Consider the following 17,561-nt stretch of genomic DNA (forward strand, 5'->3'; position numbering starts at 1 on the left):
TTAACACCTACAGAGAAATCTGTGCTCTCGGTTGATCACAAACAGAAATGCTTCTCCTTCTTATTTTATATAGTTTAATGACAAAACAGATGTCTTTGGATTGGTCTGAAACAAGCAGCTGGAATGGATGAGTAGAGAGAGCTTCACTAGATTTAAAAGGGCTGCTTAGTTTCTTTCTCTGCACTGTCGTCTTCTGTTCGCTGATACACCATCACCCACACAACCCCCTAGCCGTCCCCTCCCCGCAAAACAAAACCCCAAAACAAAAAGAGGCCTTGGCATCTTAAACAAATGTATCCTAGCATCAGATGTCTTTTGTCTGATGCCATCTGTTGAAGAGGACTCTACTCTTAGCTAGGATGCAAGATCACATCACAATGAATGCATTAGTCTCAGAGGTGCCACAGAACTCCTGGCTTTCTTGCAGCAACAGATTTGACCTGGTGACTCATCAGGAATGAACGCCTAAATAACATTTCTCTGCCTATCAGTGAGGCCGTGCTTAAATAAATAAAAGCCTGGCCTCCAGGCAATTACAATTCTGTGCCAAAAATAAAAAAGTGAAATGGATTGGATTTGCATGAGTTTAGTTTTATACAGTAATTGTCAACATTTTGCATGCTTTATCCAATGTCTTGTAGTTAGAGTGGGCATGGGGCTATGTTGAGGATTGGAATACCTCTAACCATTGGGAATATTGTCCAGGAATTCCTCTGGCTTCAAAATTCTCAAGCTGCCCCCAGAGGTTGCCCACCCAAAATCAATGCTGTTGTTACATGGCACCCTCTTCCTCCAGCAGTGTTACCAAGCTGAGTTTCCTTTGAAGGAAAGAGCCCTGAAGAGTGAAGACTTGCAGTGTCTATGATAATTTGAGTTACAGGTAGGTAGCCGTATTGGTCTGCCGTAGTCGAAACAAAATAAAAAAAATTCCTTCCAGTAGCACCTTAGAGACCAACTAAGTTTGTTCTTGGTATGAGCTTTCATGTGCATGCACACTTCTTCAGATACTGAAGCAGTGTGCATGCACACAGCAGCTCATACCAAGAACAAACTTAGTTGGTCTCTAAGGTGCTACTGGAAGGAATTTTTTTATTTTTTATTTTGTTTTGACTGATAATTTGGTTCATATATACAGTGGTACCTCGGGTTAAGAACTTATTTCGTTCTGGAGGTCCGTTCTTCACCTGAAACCGTTCTTAACCTGAGGTACCACTCTAGCTAATGGGGCCTCCCACTGCCACCACGTCGCCGGCATGCGATTTCTGTTCTCATCCTGAAGCAGAGTTCTTAACCCGAGGTACTATTTCTGGGTTAGCGGAGTCTGTAACCTGAAGCGTCTGTAACCCGAGGTACCACTGTACTGTATCTATACAGTATATGGCTGATGGGTGCCATACTACAACTCCCATCAGCCCCAGCCAGCAAAGCATTTTGGGAAAGTAGCTTTAGTAAAGCATCTGTGGAAGCAAACATCAGGCCATCCTACAAGGCAGCAGATTCCTCCAGGAAGCAACTTGGGTAGCCCCTTCCATGTGAGAAAACTCTGCACCCCTAATTTTCCCTCTGTCGGCTCATTCCAGCTGCAAAAACGGATGTTTCTCTCTCAGGCTGTGTACACATTGCTGTTTACTCCATCTCCAGTGTGCTCCCACTACAAGTGTTTGAAGCTGAGTGCATGTGACGTTAGCTAGAACTCACGTGCATCCTGTAGTTTATTGAGAAAAACTCTGGTTTGGTGAGTTTTCTCTCAAACCAGCTGCCATCTGATTTGAAAACGTTAGCCACATTCACTTTGCAGTTAAACTGAGGTGTGTACATTTGAGGGAGCTGTTGCACATGCACACAGTTGACAGCCTTGTGAAGAGGATATGGGGTTGCATGCACAGGGGAAACCAGACAGGTCATGTCTGTTGGGTTAATATACCGCCTTCCCCTTTCTAGGTGTGTACAGCAACATGCAAACGCAACTTGGAAGTGTGTAAGTGTGCGTGTGTGTTGCCTCGCTGCATTTTAAGCCCCTTATATGTACATAGCCTCACACACATAACAGTTCTATGCACATTTACTCAGAAATAAGCCCCACTTTGTAATATAGAGCTTACCGCAAGTTAAGTGTGCATAGGATTTGCAGCTACAGTCTTCCAAGAATTTAGGTGAATTGCCCATTCAGGGGACCACCCCCAACCATAAAAGAACATTAGTATTTTAATTTTTTTTTTTTTTGCAAATCCTTGGGCTCTCAGCGGGTGACACGTGGGGACAATGTTGTAGTGATATAGATCTGTTTGCTGGTGTTGGCCACCAAACTCACGGTACATACCTTCAGAGCCACAAGGCTTAGAAATTTGGGGATTTATTTAAAAATGAAAGCATTGCTTTTTAAGGAGCTGAATTCTGCTCCTGTACCACCTTCTACATTTTGGGCTACTGTGGAATCCTAGGCTTCGATGCAGCCTTGCTTATTACCAAAGGATGGGTGTGAGCAAGGAAGCAAAAGTATACAAAGGCATGTGCACACATTTTTAGAAAGATAAGGCAGGTAACAGCTAACATGCTATCCGATTATAATGTTACCAAAAAGCCGCCGGGCTGAGGCGAACTGTTCCTTCAGGCAGGAGCGAAGAGACCTGTGCAGCCTGCAACCTTTCCAAATAGTTGGTTTAACAAGGCATCCTTTCCAAACCGTTTGGCGATCTCTGTTTAGCACAAACGTATCAGCAGTTCTCTGTAACGTTAAGGATGAAGAATATGTAGGGAGAGGAAATGAGATGGGGGAGCGAGCGAGCGAGACCTGAAGATGGATGCTCTGTGTATGTGTGTCTGTTTGTGTGTGTGTGTTGGGCGAGATATGACAAGCAGAGCCTCTGAGCTCCCTGCTTGACGCACGCTGAGCGCTGGCCCTTTAAGAGACCAGCCCTCCTCGCTCTGACAGTTCCAGGGCGATGGCTCTGTTAAAAAGCTCTGAACAGCTCCATCTCCAATTCATTGTGTGGTGCATCTGCAAAAGAGGCTGCAGGTGAGAGTTTGGGGCTGGGGGGGCTAAGCGAAAGGACCTTCCGGTTGGGAGGGGGAGATGGCAGTGAATTGGGGAGGGGACTTTTGCTGGCAGAGCACTGGGGGGGGGGCTCTTGTATTGATTATTTTATGCCTGAAGCACTTTTCAACGTGCAAAAACGCTGCATGTTGCATGATCTTCCTTTAATACCTAATTCACAGGACCCTGTGAGGCAGGTCACAAAATTTACTATTCCCATTTTAAAGCATGGGAAACCAGCACTTAAAAAAATCTCTTGTGGCTTAATCTGTGCTCAGGATTTTGCTGTATTTAGAATTTTCTTTCCAGGTCACATTGGCTAGCAACCCTTGGCGTGTGATGTGTCTGTTGTCCCCTGCGCCCAGGCATGGTGTCATAGATTGAGTGTTTGGTTCTAGGTCAGATAGTCCTGGTTTCAAATGCTTCCACCCCAACCCCCGATGAAGTGAAATTGGTGACTGTGGGCACATTTTTATCCTGAGCCAAACCCACCTCACAGGATTGTTGTGAGGATAAAATATAAGCCCATATATATATGGCATGCAGATCTGACAAATGCATAAATGCGACGGGCACAAAAAAAAATTGCCTTCCCTTTCCCACACGCGGCTTGGCTTTGTTGCTTGGGTAACCTAAAGAGTTTGGCGCCTTTCAAACCAAATCATGCTCATTGGGGGAGCAGATATGGACTTAAGAGGAGCTTATTTCTTACAGGCATGGGATCAGGCTGCATATACCGCTCATTTGAAACATGCAGGCATCTCCAGAAAGGGCTACGTACACAGTGCTTGTGGAACTGCCTGCCACTCCTGATCTTTCCCAGAATCTGAATGCTGTTTTTGTTGGGGTGTTTGTGAGGCTTCAAGTGTGGTTTTGCTGGTTGGGGGATCTTGCCAGGGCAAGGAGCTAGGATGCACAACCCTCAATTATCTTGCAAACTGCGTGACTTTGAAACGGTGGCATGATTGAGACCACCAGGGGCCATGGCTAAGATCAGACTTCCTAGCTCCAAAGCTGCTATATTGTCTGAGATATAAATACTGGGTTGAGGGGGTCTGGCGACTCTCACCAGTGCTTACGGGACTAGGAATTTGACCCCGGGACCATTGTGATTTGATGCCCCCCACAATGTACAAGTGAAACTCTTTTTTGTTCTTGCAGGAACCATGAGCCGTAAAGTCGTGAGGTCCAGTAAGTTCCGCCATGTCTATGGGCAGCCGGTCAAGGCCGACCAGTGTTACGACGACATCCGTGTGTCCCAGATGACGTGGGATGGGAATTTTTGCTCTGTCAACCCCAAGTTCCTGGCCATCGTTGTGGAAGCTAGTGGCGGGGGAGCCTTCCTGGTCTTGCCATTGTCCAAGGTATGTGAGCCGCTCTATGGAAAGATGGCCTTTCTAGAATCTTCCGACCCCCATGGACCTCAGCCCTCATCTCCCACCACAATTCAACCCCTTTCAGCCCAGCCACCCCCCAACCGACAGCTGCATGCATGAATCTTAACTCTGAGGTCTCCCCCCACCCCGTGTCTTTCCGGGGTGTTACTCTGAAGACGGCGCAGAGGAGGAGGGATGGGGAACTTGTGAAACTGCCGAAACGACAGATCTCTTTCGACAGGTTTTTTGTTTTGCCTTAAATGGCCTGAAGTTTGAACCTGCTGCGGAAATGGGGCCTTGAGAAAGAGGAAGTGGGTTTGGGGCAGGCAGAGAGGGGAAGGAAATCGGGAGAGCGCTTGGTAACTAGTGAAGCTCTCTCGGCCTGCCCTGTCTCTGCCTGTGCCCCAGTTCCATGCTCCCCTTTACTGCCACCCCCAAAACCAACTCCCCTCTGCACCATTCCCCGGAAATGGAAGCCAACAAGTGATGGATCCAGCCTTTCTCTAGGCCTCACATCCTTTCCAGTTCTTCCAGTGAAACCAATCGCCATTGTTAGATGCCTGGCTTACGTCTGATCCCCAAACCTCATGGTTTACAAGTGACTCTCTTCCCCTCCTGTTTGGTTGGGGCATTTTCTATCTTTTTTGTCACATTTGAGGTCTTGGTAGGTTCCGACAGTGCACCTGTACTTCTCAACATGTGTGGGTTTGAATCAGTCTGGTCACAACACACTCAAGGACACCCCCCCCAAAAAAATGCTTCTTCATTTTTTTATTTAGCCACTAAGCTGAGGCTCAAAGCTGAGGCTGGGCCTCCTCGCCCCTCCACACTTTCCTCTGCGAGGATCTTGTGTTTGCCCCTAGGACACAAGTGTCTCATGACTCCAGCATGATATGGGAACGAGGAGCGCGGATTCACACTCCTGAGAGCGACAAAATGGGGGAGAGGGGAGGAGCGAGAGAGAAGCCATGTGAGCGTTTCTGATCCCAGTGAGGCTGATCCCCTTTCCAGTGGGGCAAATGGCCCTTGACGTCGGCCCATTGTTCCTTATTTGGTTGCTGGGCACCCACCCAGGTTGCGGTTCCAGCCCATTTATTGGGTGGACAGGACAAGCAAATCTCCTGGTGATCACAAGCAGAAGAAACTCGGTCCCAGAAGAAACGATAGGGAGGGAGACATTTACAGTGTGCAGAAGGCTGGAGTGGTGATCTACTAGAGCAGCCATTGGGACATGTGGCACAAGTCCAAGTGTGGGTGGCTAACTTAAGCCCAATAAGGCTGATCAAACAACAGAGGCTGGTCCATTAGAGCGAATGGGAGCACAGCTCCACCAGCTTCTCAGTTTGCCCTCAGCCAATCACACCACTTGCCTGCCTTCTTATTGACAGCCAAGCTGGGGGCAGAACTGCATGCCATTGGCTCTGGCGCCACCTACTGTCAGCTCCCCTGCCGCCTGCCCTGCTAAGCCCAATGGGCACCAAGCAGCACTGCGGTCAAATCTTGGTATTCCCCAAACTGTGGGTCACAGACCGTTAAAAGGGTAGCCCAGGGTTGCAAGATCCTTTTTTAAAAATAAATTTTATGAAGGTTTATAGAGGAAAAATACAAAACTTAATCCCCCCTTTTAAAACCAAACTAAGACTTTTATCTAAAAACATAAAGGGTGGGGGTGGGGGAGAGAAGAAATAATAAATAATAGATTAATAATAAATAAAATAATAGAGAAAGAAATAATTTTTAAGAAGAGTAGAAAATAGGTTAAAAGAGAAAGATTTTTTTGGGGGGGGGGACCACCTAAAGGCAGCCAGGCCCATTGTTGTGCCTTTCATAGCAGGCTGATGCCAGGAAGCGGAGGTTTTCACAGCATGGAGTTAAACGTGATCACTTGCTACTGTGATTCAGCTTGCTAAGAAGCGGTGCCTAAATTGAACAGATAAAAATAGCCGAGGGTGGCAGTGATATCTGCAGATCAACCTTTCCTTCGAGGCACAGGAGCAGAGGCTGCCTAAAACGTTGTCAACTCTGCAGTTCTTTCAGGCTGGAAGTGGAGTTGTGTGGGTTTTTTGGGGGGGAGGGGAGGAGAATTGGTGGTGGCAAATGTCTATCGTGTTTGTGTGCAAAGGGAAGTATTGAAGCGGGGTGGGGTGGGGTGGGGTGGCGGAAAAGAAGTAGAAAGGAGAACTTGGCAAGGAGGGTTGCAAAAACCCAGCCACCCAGTTAGCCACTGGCACTTAGGACAGGGCCTGACAACCAGCACTTTGCCTACTGCCATCGCCTCTTCTCTTAGCTGGCTCCTGGGGGGAAAAGGTTATTTCTTCAGAAGATTTATAAAGTGCTTGATCAAAGAGCCCTCCAAGCAGCATGCAGATAAAATTGTACATGAAACGCAGCTAGAACCCACAAACCATTTAAAAGCAAATAGGCAGCAAGCTATCACCATTAAACCCCCCCACCCCCCGAAGATAAAAGCCTTACTAAAACTTTAAATGAAGAGACGCAATCTTGTCGGCTCCTCAGCTTTTTGAAAAGGGATTGCATTCCTGCAAATAATATTTCAGGGTGGGGCCAGTGTCAGGGGTAGCCACTGCTGTGCACCCTCCAGACCCCCCCTGGCCCTCTTCCTTGCGGCTGTTACTCAATTCTCATCTGACCCCCTCCAAGAGTGAGGAGATCCAACTGCATCTTCTACTTGCCTTGCCTGTGGTCCAAAATGTCTGGAAGGCACCAGGTTGGGGAAGGCTGTTCCAAGGTGTGCCATTTGTCCTGCAAGGAGATGGCGAATGATTGGGTAGCTAGCGGTGACAATGGCAAGAAGTTGGCTGCACAAATGGGGGCGACTCTGAAGATCTGTTGGCCAAATCTCACCCCTCAAAATTCTAGAGCAAGCGCTGCATCATGGCAGATATGCTTAATATGCTTAATCTTCATAATGTAATATGCTTAATCTCTACAAGCAGGGGATAGAGAACCTAGGTCCTGCCCCAGATGTTATTGAACTCCAACTCCCATCAGCCCCAGTCAGCATGGCAAGTTGCCAGGGGTGATGGGCATTGTAGTCCAGAGTTGTCAAGAGGGCCACAGGGTTCCACATCTCGGCTCTGAAGTCTGAGAAACCCTGATCTGGATTGGAGAGCCACCACCGGAATGAGTTACAGCAGAGTTGGGGCCTTAACCTTGAATGCCTCTCCAACTCTGCTTGAAACATGAACCTGTGCCATCTGCCAACACTGGAAAGCAGTTGAGAACAATTTCTGCCTGCTGTAAAGTCAGGGAAGGCAGCCAAAACCTGCCAGGAAGAAGGGGGAACTATGCTGGCAAGTCATCGCTGGGGGAATTTTGGAGTCTGGGACTCCTAGTTCTTCCTTGCCATTATAGATGCTTGTGTTGGGGCGAGCTGCTTCTGGATTTCCAAACCTTTGCATGTTTTGTGAGGGGGGAGGGGGCTAGTACCTGCCAGGTAGTTTGTGTAATGTGGTTTATTGCAGGCCCATAACCAGAGGGGGAGACAGTGCTTTAGTTTAATTGAGAGGCACTGGAAATAAACACTGTTCATTTATGAGATTTTAACTGTCTTTTGTGAATTAATTAACTCGAGAAACAATGGAGTGTGCCTCTCAGAGTGAAGTCAAACGGCTGTACAGTGGTACCTCGGGCTACATACGCTTCAGGTTACATACGCTTCGGGTTACATACTCCACTAACCCAAAAATAACGCTTCAGGTTAAGAACTTTGCTTCAGGATAAGAACAGAAATCATGTTCTGGCGGTGCAGTGGCAGCGGGAGGTCCCATTAGCTAAAGTGATGCTTCAGGTTAAGAACAGTTTCAGGTTAAGAATGGACCTCTGGAACAAATTAAGTACGTAACCAGAGATACCACTGTATTGGCAGCACCAAAGCTGATACTGTTTCTGGTTGTATGTTCCAAAAAAATCATTTTGATGCTATATTCAGTGCCGGATTTACGTATAAACTAAACAAGCTATAGCTTAGGACCCCACTCTCTTGGGGGCCCCCAAAAAAATGTAAAGGAAAAAAAAACCTGGATGTACATTTCCAAAATATAAGATAAAAAACAAATAAAATAAAACCTACATACAGCAAATGGCTTTAGATACCTATTAGGTCCATAAATTGTGATATAGCATATATTCAACACAAAAACAGCGACAATTTGTTGTTGACAAAGGACAGCTGGACATATAAAGGGCCCCATTACCTCTAGTAGCTTAGGGCCTCATCAAACCTAAATCTGGCCCTGGCTATACTATACTATATTACCGAATATACTATATTACTGAATTGTTTAAGTGTTTACTTTTTATTTTTCCTTGAATCTTCCTGCCACATTTGCCACCCTCTCCTGCCACACCCTTTGAGAACTACTGACCTGGGACAACCCCTCAAAATCTGGATGTCTGCAAAAGTTCAGGGTTGCTTTTATTCTTTATGTAATCAGAAGAACAGGTCCGTTGTAAACGAGTCTTTTATGTCTCATCTCTTTGTCAGCCACTTTCTCTTCTGGGGTCAGCTGCCAAACTCTATTAAGTCAATTAGATATGGGTGCCCCTTTCAAGTCCCCCCCCCCCAAGCCAGGCTTATCACAAGTCTAGCTGCTGGCAATAAGTAAGAGATTTCAATGAAGTATTGGCCTTTTGACCCTGAAATATACCCAGTCAAACTCACACTTGGCCCACTCTCCCCTCCACCTTTTTGCAGACTGGCCGCCTGGATAAGGCAGCCCCGGTGGTCTCGGGTCACACAGCCCCAGTGTTGGATGTGGAGTGGTGCCCCCACAATGACCACATCATTGCCAGTGGATCTGAGGACTGCAGCGTAATGGTGAGTGGGAGCAGCTGGATGGGGAAAAGGGAGGAGGGAGGGGGCTCATTTGCCAAGAGCAGGGTGGAAGGAGACAAATGGGTGGGGCTTAAGAGGGAGATGTTGGAGGAGGAGCTTAGGGTGCCTCCAGACAGGGGTGCTGGTGGGCAGTGCTTCAACGGAACCTGTGCAGGTTGAGGGTTGTTTTTTTTACCCTCCCCTTTGTCACTCCACCCCTCCCCTGCACTCAGGGATCTGGGGAGAATAGGTATGGGATGGGCAGGCAGATACAACGGGAATAGTGTGGAACACACAGAATGATAGAATCACAGAAGGGACCTTGAAGATCATATTGTCTGCCCCCTGAAATGCAGGAAGATGCAGCTGTACTGTACCGTATGGGGATTGAGCCTGCAACCTTGGCGTTACCAGCACCACCACACTGTAGCCAACTATATGGATGTGGGTGGCGCTGTGGTCTAAACCACTGAGCCTCTTGGGCTTGCCGATCAGAAGGTTGGCGGTTTGAATCCCCGCGACGGGGTGAGCTCCTGTTGCTCAGTCCCTGCTCCTGCCAACCTAGCAGTTCGAAAGTATGCCAGTGCAAGTTAATAAATAGGTACCGCTCCGGCAGGAAGGTAAATGGCGTTTCCGTGCGCCCTGGTTTCCGTCACGGTGTTCCGTTGCGCCAGAAGCGGTTTAGTCATGCTGGCCACATGTCTGTGGACAAACGCCGGCTCCCTCAGCCAGAAAGCGAGATGAGCGCCGCAACCCCATAGTCGCCTTTGACTGGACTTAACCACCCAGGGGCCATTTACCTTATAGACAACTATCCATGAAAGGGTTCCAAAAGTCAAGGGGGTGGGTCTTCAAGGGGGAAATAAAGTGTTGTCTTCAACTAACTTTTACTCATAGTAGACCCATTGAAATGAATGGATCTGTTAATGGCCATCATCAAGTTAGATCCATTGATTTCAGGGGCTGTTCCCCCGAGTGAAAGTTGAAAACCACCCAAATGCAACCCAAAGGTCACCTAGAAAAGAATTCATCTGGTAGGTGAGAAGGGCTGTCCCCCTTATTAGGATTTATTCCTACCCCCCGTAAGCCCAGATAAATAGCAACCTGAGTAGCGCCATGCAGAACCTCGCAGGGAATGGCACGGTGCAATAATTCAAGGAGTGCGCCCCCTCCCCAGAGGGGGTTTCTCACCCCGATCACACACACTGGCAAACATATAGCTCCCAACAGGCCATTTCCTGGTTTGCTTATGGGTCTGGCTGCCCCTGCAGATGGGCAAGAGTGGATACAAGAGTGGATACAGGTAAGGGCTAGGCATGGCTGGGAGCGATGCAGGGGGATGCCTCTTGCTCCCGATGTCCTCCATTCTCTTTGGTGGCTTCCTTTCAGGTCTGGGCAGTGCCTGAAGCTGGCCTCGTGCGGTCCTTGAGCGATCCTCTGGTGACCCTCGAAGGCCACTCCAAGCGGGTGGGGATTGTCGCGTGGCACCCGATGGCGCAGAACCTCCTGCTGAGCGCAGGTAACGAGCGGCAGGTGCGCGGGCCCAAGGAGGCGGCGCACTCGCAATCTGGTTGGCGCGCAACAGTCTCTCCCTTCCATTGCTGGTCCTTTGTTATTGATGGCCTTGCTCTCCCTTTGCAGGCTGTGACAATGCAGTGACAGTCTGGGACGTGGGGGTCGGGCAGGCGGCCCTCTCCATGGACGAGATGCACCCAGATGCCATCTACAGCGCGGCCTGGAACCAGGACGGGTCGCTGCTGTGCACGGCCTGCCGGGACAAACGCGTTCGGCTGTTCGACCCGCGGGCAGGAGGCGCCATTGCCAATGTAAGTACAAGCTGCAGGCTGGGGAAGTCTGTGTCCTGTGGCAGCAGGAGGGGCAAATCTAGATCAATATACAAGACCAAGTGAACAATTCCCTAACCAAGCCAAGCTAAAGGGTCCCTCCATCCTTAACATTTGATCTGCCAACAGCAGAATCCCACAAGGCAGGGCCAGCTGAAGTTAGCTGCCCCCTGTTGTTTGATCTGGGAATCAGAGGTCCCACAGCTTATATCAGGCTTCCTCACACTCGGCCCTCCAGATGTTTTTGGCCTGCAACTCCCATGATCCCTAGCTAGCAGGAACAGTGGTCAGGGATGATGGGAATTATAGTCTCAAAACATCTGGAAGGCCGAGTTTGAGGAAGCCTGGCTTATAGGCAGGCTTCATTCTTCACTCCTACACAGAATACTTTGTTTTGTTTTGTTATTAACAGCTTTTTATTGAATTTTCCATAAAGAGGTGATAACAAATAAAGTCGAAGCAAGCTAAATAATAGTACCGTATTGGGCCGAATATAAGCCGCACCCGAATATAAGCCGCTCCCTTAAAATTCCGCAGGCACTCACACCCATTCGGTTTTACCGTAATGTCTGTTTCAGCATCGATATTGTAAAAGCCATTTTTTGTAAGGTCGCCAATTTCAGCCGCACTTTAACTTTTCACGGTCAGAATTTTTTTTGGAGGGGGGGGGGAGTGAGGCTTATATTCAGGCCAATGCGGTAAATCAATACTAGTCCAACCCGCTGCAATATCATATATAATACTTACAGTGATCTTGATTTTCTGACAGTGCCACTCCAACAGCACTACCCATGCATAAGAGGGAGCTAGCAGTTGTGTGTGTGTGTGTGTGTGTAGGGGGGGGGGTGACCCAATGTTTGCAGAAGTACCCAAAAACAAAAACAAAAAACCCTTTAAGGAAATACACCAGAAAGACTCCCCACTCCCAGGTAGTGTAATTAGGACTGAGCATGCTCAGTGGGCATGCAATGCTGACTGGCCGCAACCCGGGATGGAATGGAGGGTCTAGAAGGCAGTGGCAACATCTTGTCGAAGGCTCCACTTTTGTCAATGCTTATTGGCCACCTAGAAGAAGAAGAAGAAGAAGAGTTTGGATTTGATATCCCGCTTTATCACTACCCGAAGGAGTCTCAAAGCGGCTAACATTCTCCTTTCCCTCCCCCCCCCCCACAACAAACACTCTGTGGGGTGAGTGGGGCTGAGAAACTTCAGAGAAGTGTGACTAGCCCAAGGTCACCCAGCAGCTGCATGTGGAGGAGCAGAGACGCGAACCCGGTTCCCCAGATTACAAGTCTACCGCTCTTAACCACTACACCACACTGGCTCTCTATAGAAACATCACCCATAACTCCGCCTCGTGCTTTAAGGGGGGGGGGAAACAATCTCGGATTGCAGCCGTTGCAACATCTTCAATGGCCGTAAGTTGATTAAGCAGGGAGAGATGCTTCATCGGGTATCTGGTGGCAACCCATTTAACTGGAGAGCCCTGAATTTGTAAAGCTGTGAGCAAGGGACACCCATCGGGCATGGCGGGGAGGGAACGAGGCATCGCCTATCTCCCTATCGAGTGGCACTTTATAGATGTGGGCGGAGCCTACCTGGAATAGGTGTGGCTAAAGTGTTGGCTGTATCTGGCGCTTCCTCGTGTCTCTTCTTCCTTCCAACAGGAGCTGCCCCGCCCACATGAGGGCTCACGTCCTGTCCGGGCTATTACTGTGAATGACGGGAAGCTCTTTACAACGGGCTTCAGCCGCATGAGCGAGCGTCAGTTGGCGCTGTGGGACCTGGTGAGAAGAAAGGAGGGCCGTCCTCTCCGGTTGTCGGGATGCGTATATTTTGTTGCCATAACGGAGAAGGGTGAACCCACCCCCGCTTCAGAGGAGGCTTGCTAATAGAAGGATATATGTTGCTGGGGCATTACACAACCACCTGTGCCGCCCTCCTCTGCTTAATTAAACAAAGAAAAACTGTTAAAAGAGAAGTAGTATACGTTTCAGATTCCAAAAGAGTAGTAGGAATGTTGGTTTGTTGCAGCGAAAACGGAGAGGTGGCTTGTGGCACCTTAAAGACCACTAACGACGACTTTATTAAGCTTTCGTTGACTGCAGTCCCCACAGATGTCAGGAATCACAAGGCAGAGAAACCAGTAGGAGAACACTTCAATCTCCCAGGACATTCTATAAAAGATCTCAATCTTTTATACAAAGAAATTTCAGAAATAGACTGGAAAGAGAAGTGGCAGCCGTTAAGAGTCCTCAACAGGTTTTCCACACCTGTCAGCTGATCACCCATTCCCACCACCCTTCTGAGTAATACCCCTCCCCACTCCCTCACTATATTTAAGGATCTGGTGACTTCTGTTTCAGTGTATGTGAAGAAGTGTGCATGCACACGAAAGCTCATATCAAGAACAAACTTAGGTGGTCTCTAAGGTGCTACTGGAAATAATTTTTTATTTTGTTTTGACTATGGCAGACCAACACGGCTACCCACCTGTAACTATAAATAAATCTATCTATCTAATCTCAGTGAGTAGAGCCTTGCTGGATAAAACCCCATGTTTTATGATTCGAGAACCTTTTCATCCAGTGATGGGGATACCTACCACATGAGAATATATGCTTCTCCTGCATAAGCAGAATTGCCTTCGACTTGGGATTTCTAGTCCTCAAGCCTCTCTTCCTCCTTGGACTCTTGGCCCCACCCACTTACATTTAACTTGCTATCTCACTTTTACTCTGCAGAGGAAACCTGAGGAGCCATTAACTCTGCAGGAGATAGACACAAGTAGTGGAGTCCTTCTGCCTTACTATGATCCAGACACCAACGTGGTTTACCTGACCGGCAAGGTGAGTCCTGCCTGGATGGATGGGGCTGTCGGTGTTTAGAAGCAGAACTCCGGAGGAGCTGTTCACGATTTCTGAGATGCTAATCGAGGGGGTTGTGGTGATCTGCTAGAGGAAAGAGAGCAGGGGGGAGTTTGAAACCGGCATTTCAAGAGAGGACGGGGGGGGGGCAGAAACTTCTTCTAAAGAGAGGGCAGAATTTCTCATCCTTCACTGGAATTGTTAGAAGGGCGTCTCAGCTCACAGGGAGGAAGAGGGGGGTTTACAGTTGGGAAAGCTCTGGAATGACGAGGATGAATGAAACCCTCTTATTTACCTGCGTTGTTGCAGGGAGACAGCAGCATCCGTTACTTTGAGCTCACGGGAGAGGCGCCCTTTGTGCACTACTTATCCATGTTCACCTCCAAGGAGTCGCAGCGAGGAGGAGGCTGGATGCCCAAGCGGGGCTTGGATGTCAGCAAGTGCGAGATTGCCAGGTATTTTGTGAATGCGTTCGTGTTTCTTCCTCTTCCCACCCTGCGCACAAAGGAGGGCATTCCCGTTCCCTTTCCTCCTGCCTCATTTTATCCCTCCTAACAACCCTACCAGGTAAACTTAGCTGCCCCGTTGCCTTCTATTTGTTGATGGACTGCAACTCCCATCATCCCTGACCATCGGCCATGCTAGCTTGGGGCTGATGGGAGCTGGAGTCCAGCAACATCCACAGGGACACAGGTTATCCATTCCTGGGCTAAGAAACAGTAACTGGCCCAGTGAGCTTCATAGTTGGGTGAGGATTTGAACCCCCATTTTGCTAGTCCTGGCCTGAAACACCGATCCACCCTCCCTCCAGACGTCTTGGACTACAACTCCCATCAGCCCAGCCCATGTTGGGTCAATGCTTCTCTAACCACTGCCCCGCCCTACCTCCCTGATCAAGGCAAAAACAAAACACCTTGGGTTCTTTGGCTTTAGTTTAGGGGCATTCGTCTCCCTCCCCTCCAAGGCTTATCCTTACTAGAAGTGTTTCTTGCCTCCCCCAGGTTTTACAAGCTCCACGAGAGGAAATGTGAACCCATTGCAATGACTGTGCCTCGGAAGGTAAGCTGAGATTCCCGGGTACTGTAAATCGCGGAGGATGGGGAGATCCACATCGTGTCTTTGCAGAAACTCAACTACTGTTTAAAGGCAAAATTTGCATTTTATTGCTCCACCCACTTTTGTCTCTGGCCCCTCCCACCTCTAGCATGTGGCTCCTCAAAGGCTTCCCAGAAGGGAATGTGGCCCCTAAATAATTCTCTCGCCTTGATCTGTGTAACTGAGGCATCCATTTTACCCTCTTGACGTATGAGTTTGGATTTGTTGTTCTCAACTTTTCATAAACCACTTTGGGGTTTGTTTGTTTGTTTTCTTCTTTCAAGCGGTATGTAAATGCCGTGAAATAAAATAAAAATAAATGAAGTTTGGAGGGACTTTTTTCAGGAAATCCTTGACAGAAGGGTGGACAGAGCGGCCCAGGAAGAGTCCCCCTGAGGGAGAGGAACTGCTGCTCTCTGTTCCCATTAACAGAGGGGGAGGTCCCTTTTAGATCGATCTGCCCCTTCTGTTCAGCCTGTGTCTTTGTGTGCCTTCTCTGCAGTCAGACTTGTTCCAAGAGGACCTGTATCCTGACACAGCTGGCCCAGACGCTGCCCTGACCTCCCAAGAATGGCTGTCAGGGAAGAACGCCAGCCCCATTCTCATCTCCCTCAAGGACGGCTACACGCCCCAGAAGACCAGGGAGTTCAAGGTCAACCAGACCCTCCTGCAAGGGCCCAAAAGAAGCCAGCATTCCCACGAAGGGACAGCGCCAGGGGTAAGAAGGGGAGAGAGAGCCCGAGACCTAGATTATGGGACGCCACCAGAACTGGGCCAGTGGGTCTGGGCCAAGGGGGCATCAGAATAAGGGAGAGAGTTGGAAAGAACCGGTTGCTGTGGGTCAGAACTGAAGCTTGCCTTGTGTCCCCCCCCCCCACAGAGTCCAGCTCTGGAGCAGCTCTCGGAGGACCTGAAGCGGCTTCAAGCCACTGTCTCAGAACAGGAACGGCGCATCTCAGAGCTGGAGCAGATTGTGAAGAAATAGCACCCGCCCTTCCGCTGCCACCCAACCAATAGCTGTTCTCCATCGGTCATACTGGACTTTGTTTCATTGGTCTTTTTTAAACCCTTCAGTTTTTTTTAACGGGTGGATCCTCAGGGCATTATTAAGCACCACCCGCCCCCCAAACTCAGGGCAGAAAGTCAGCCTGCCAGCTCCAAATGGGCTTTGCTTTTGGCTAGCCAGGTTCCACCTGCTGCCTTGATTCTGCCTGGGCAGCACTAAGCTCACCCTCTTGCCAAGTTCTTGCACGCCTCTCTGCCCCACGACCTGCTGGTGCCCTTCTCCGTGTTGCCTCCCAGATTAGATGCACGGCACCGACTCCATGTTGCTGCCTCCTCTGAGAAAACTTTACCCACCTTCAGGGTTTCTGTAGAAGTGCTGTAGGACCACCTTCCTGCTTCTCGAGGGCAGTGGTCTTGTCTCACGTTTTAACCAGGGCTGCAATGTTTCAATGACAGTCAGCTGAACATTTTGGTTAACTAGGCCGGGGTACATTTCTATTGGCCAGCAACTTGCAGGAGGTGGGGGAGAGTAAGTACTTCTTTTTAAAAAGCAGGTAGCAAGGGCTCTCTTAGAAGAGACATTCCCTCCTATGTGTGAGAAGGGAACTATCTTTTTAAGGTGTATGCTGCAACAACCGCAAGTGTGCATTGCCTAATAAAGTACGCTTGTTTCTTTACAAGTATTGTCATATGTCAAGTTTATACGGATATTAGTCAGAATTCACGACGATCAATCAAGTTTTCTTATATTGTGTGGCAGTACTAGGGGGTTTTGCCTAGTACTTTAGTACTTATTTTTAACCTCTTCTTAAACATCACAGAGACCTCCTCCAGAAAGGTGGGCTAGAAATTAGTAATACCAAATGGCCTGACCTCCCCGTCCCCTCAATCCAGAATGCAATCAGATAATACAAGCTCATCTTTTAAGCACCCAGAGGACAGCAAACACAATCAAAACCCTACTATTCCCATTTTTTGTCATAGGAGTACATGCGGTAGCCAGTCACACCAAGCCGTATTTCTACAGTTGTTTTGTTTAACCACTAGAGGGCAGCATAAGAGGGGTTCCCAAACTGCAGTCATCCACGGACCGCTAGCACAACAGATTACAATTGCTATAACAGTTGGAAATTTCATTTTAAGTGGTCCACCAAGAGCCTCAGCAATTTTCAAGTGGTCGGGAAAGTTTGGGAACCACTGTTTTACACCCAGATGCCATCCTCTCTCTGTCTCCCTAGCTCAGTCAGTAGAGCATGAGACTCTTAATCTCAGGGTTATGTGTTTGAGTCCCACGTTGAGCAAAAGATTCCTGTATTGCAGGGGTTTGGACTAGATGACCCTTGAGGTCAACTTCTGTCTCCTGGGACTTTAAAATCTTACTCTATATTTGCAAGAACAATCCCACCTCATTTACTGCTTCTTTTAAGGGCTAAGACTTCTTTTAGCAATCAATGGCAGGTGGGTGGGAGAGAAAGAAAGAAAGAGAAGAGGTGTCTCTCAAGC

At 48.5% G+C, this 17,561-nt stretch overlaps 1 protein-coding gene across 1 annotated transcript; it reads left to right on the top strand.

Annotated features, from left to right (window-relative positions):
* The first annotated feature begins 2,881 nt into the window (after positions 1 to 2,881).
* CORO1A (coronin 1A) lies at positions 2,882 to 16,735 on the top strand. Its single transcript, XM_033169453.1, has 11 exons — positions 2,882 to 3,016; positions 4,196 to 4,398; positions 9,128 to 9,250; positions 10,637 to 10,766; positions 10,889 to 11,073; positions 12,759 to 12,878; positions 13,836 to 13,940; positions 14,268 to 14,413; positions 14,960 to 15,017; positions 15,556 to 15,771; positions 15,934 to 16,735. Exons 2-11 carry the CDS (start codon positions 4,201 to 4,203, stop codon positions 16,036 to 16,038), a joined length of 1,386 nt encoding a protein of 461 aa, XP_033025344.1. The 5' UTR covers positions 2,882 to 3,016; positions 4,196 to 4,200; the 3' UTR covers positions 16,039 to 16,735.
* Positions 16,736 to 17,561: the final 826 nt, after the last annotated feature.

The sequence above is a fragment of the Lacerta agilis genome, chromosome 14, assembly GCF_009819535.1.
Source record: "Lacerta agilis isolate rLacAgi1 chromosome 14, rLacAgi1.pri, whole genome shotgun sequence".
Classification (NCBI taxonomy): domain Eukaryota; kingdom Metazoa; phylum Chordata; class Lepidosauria; order Squamata; family Lacertidae; genus Lacerta; species Lacerta agilis.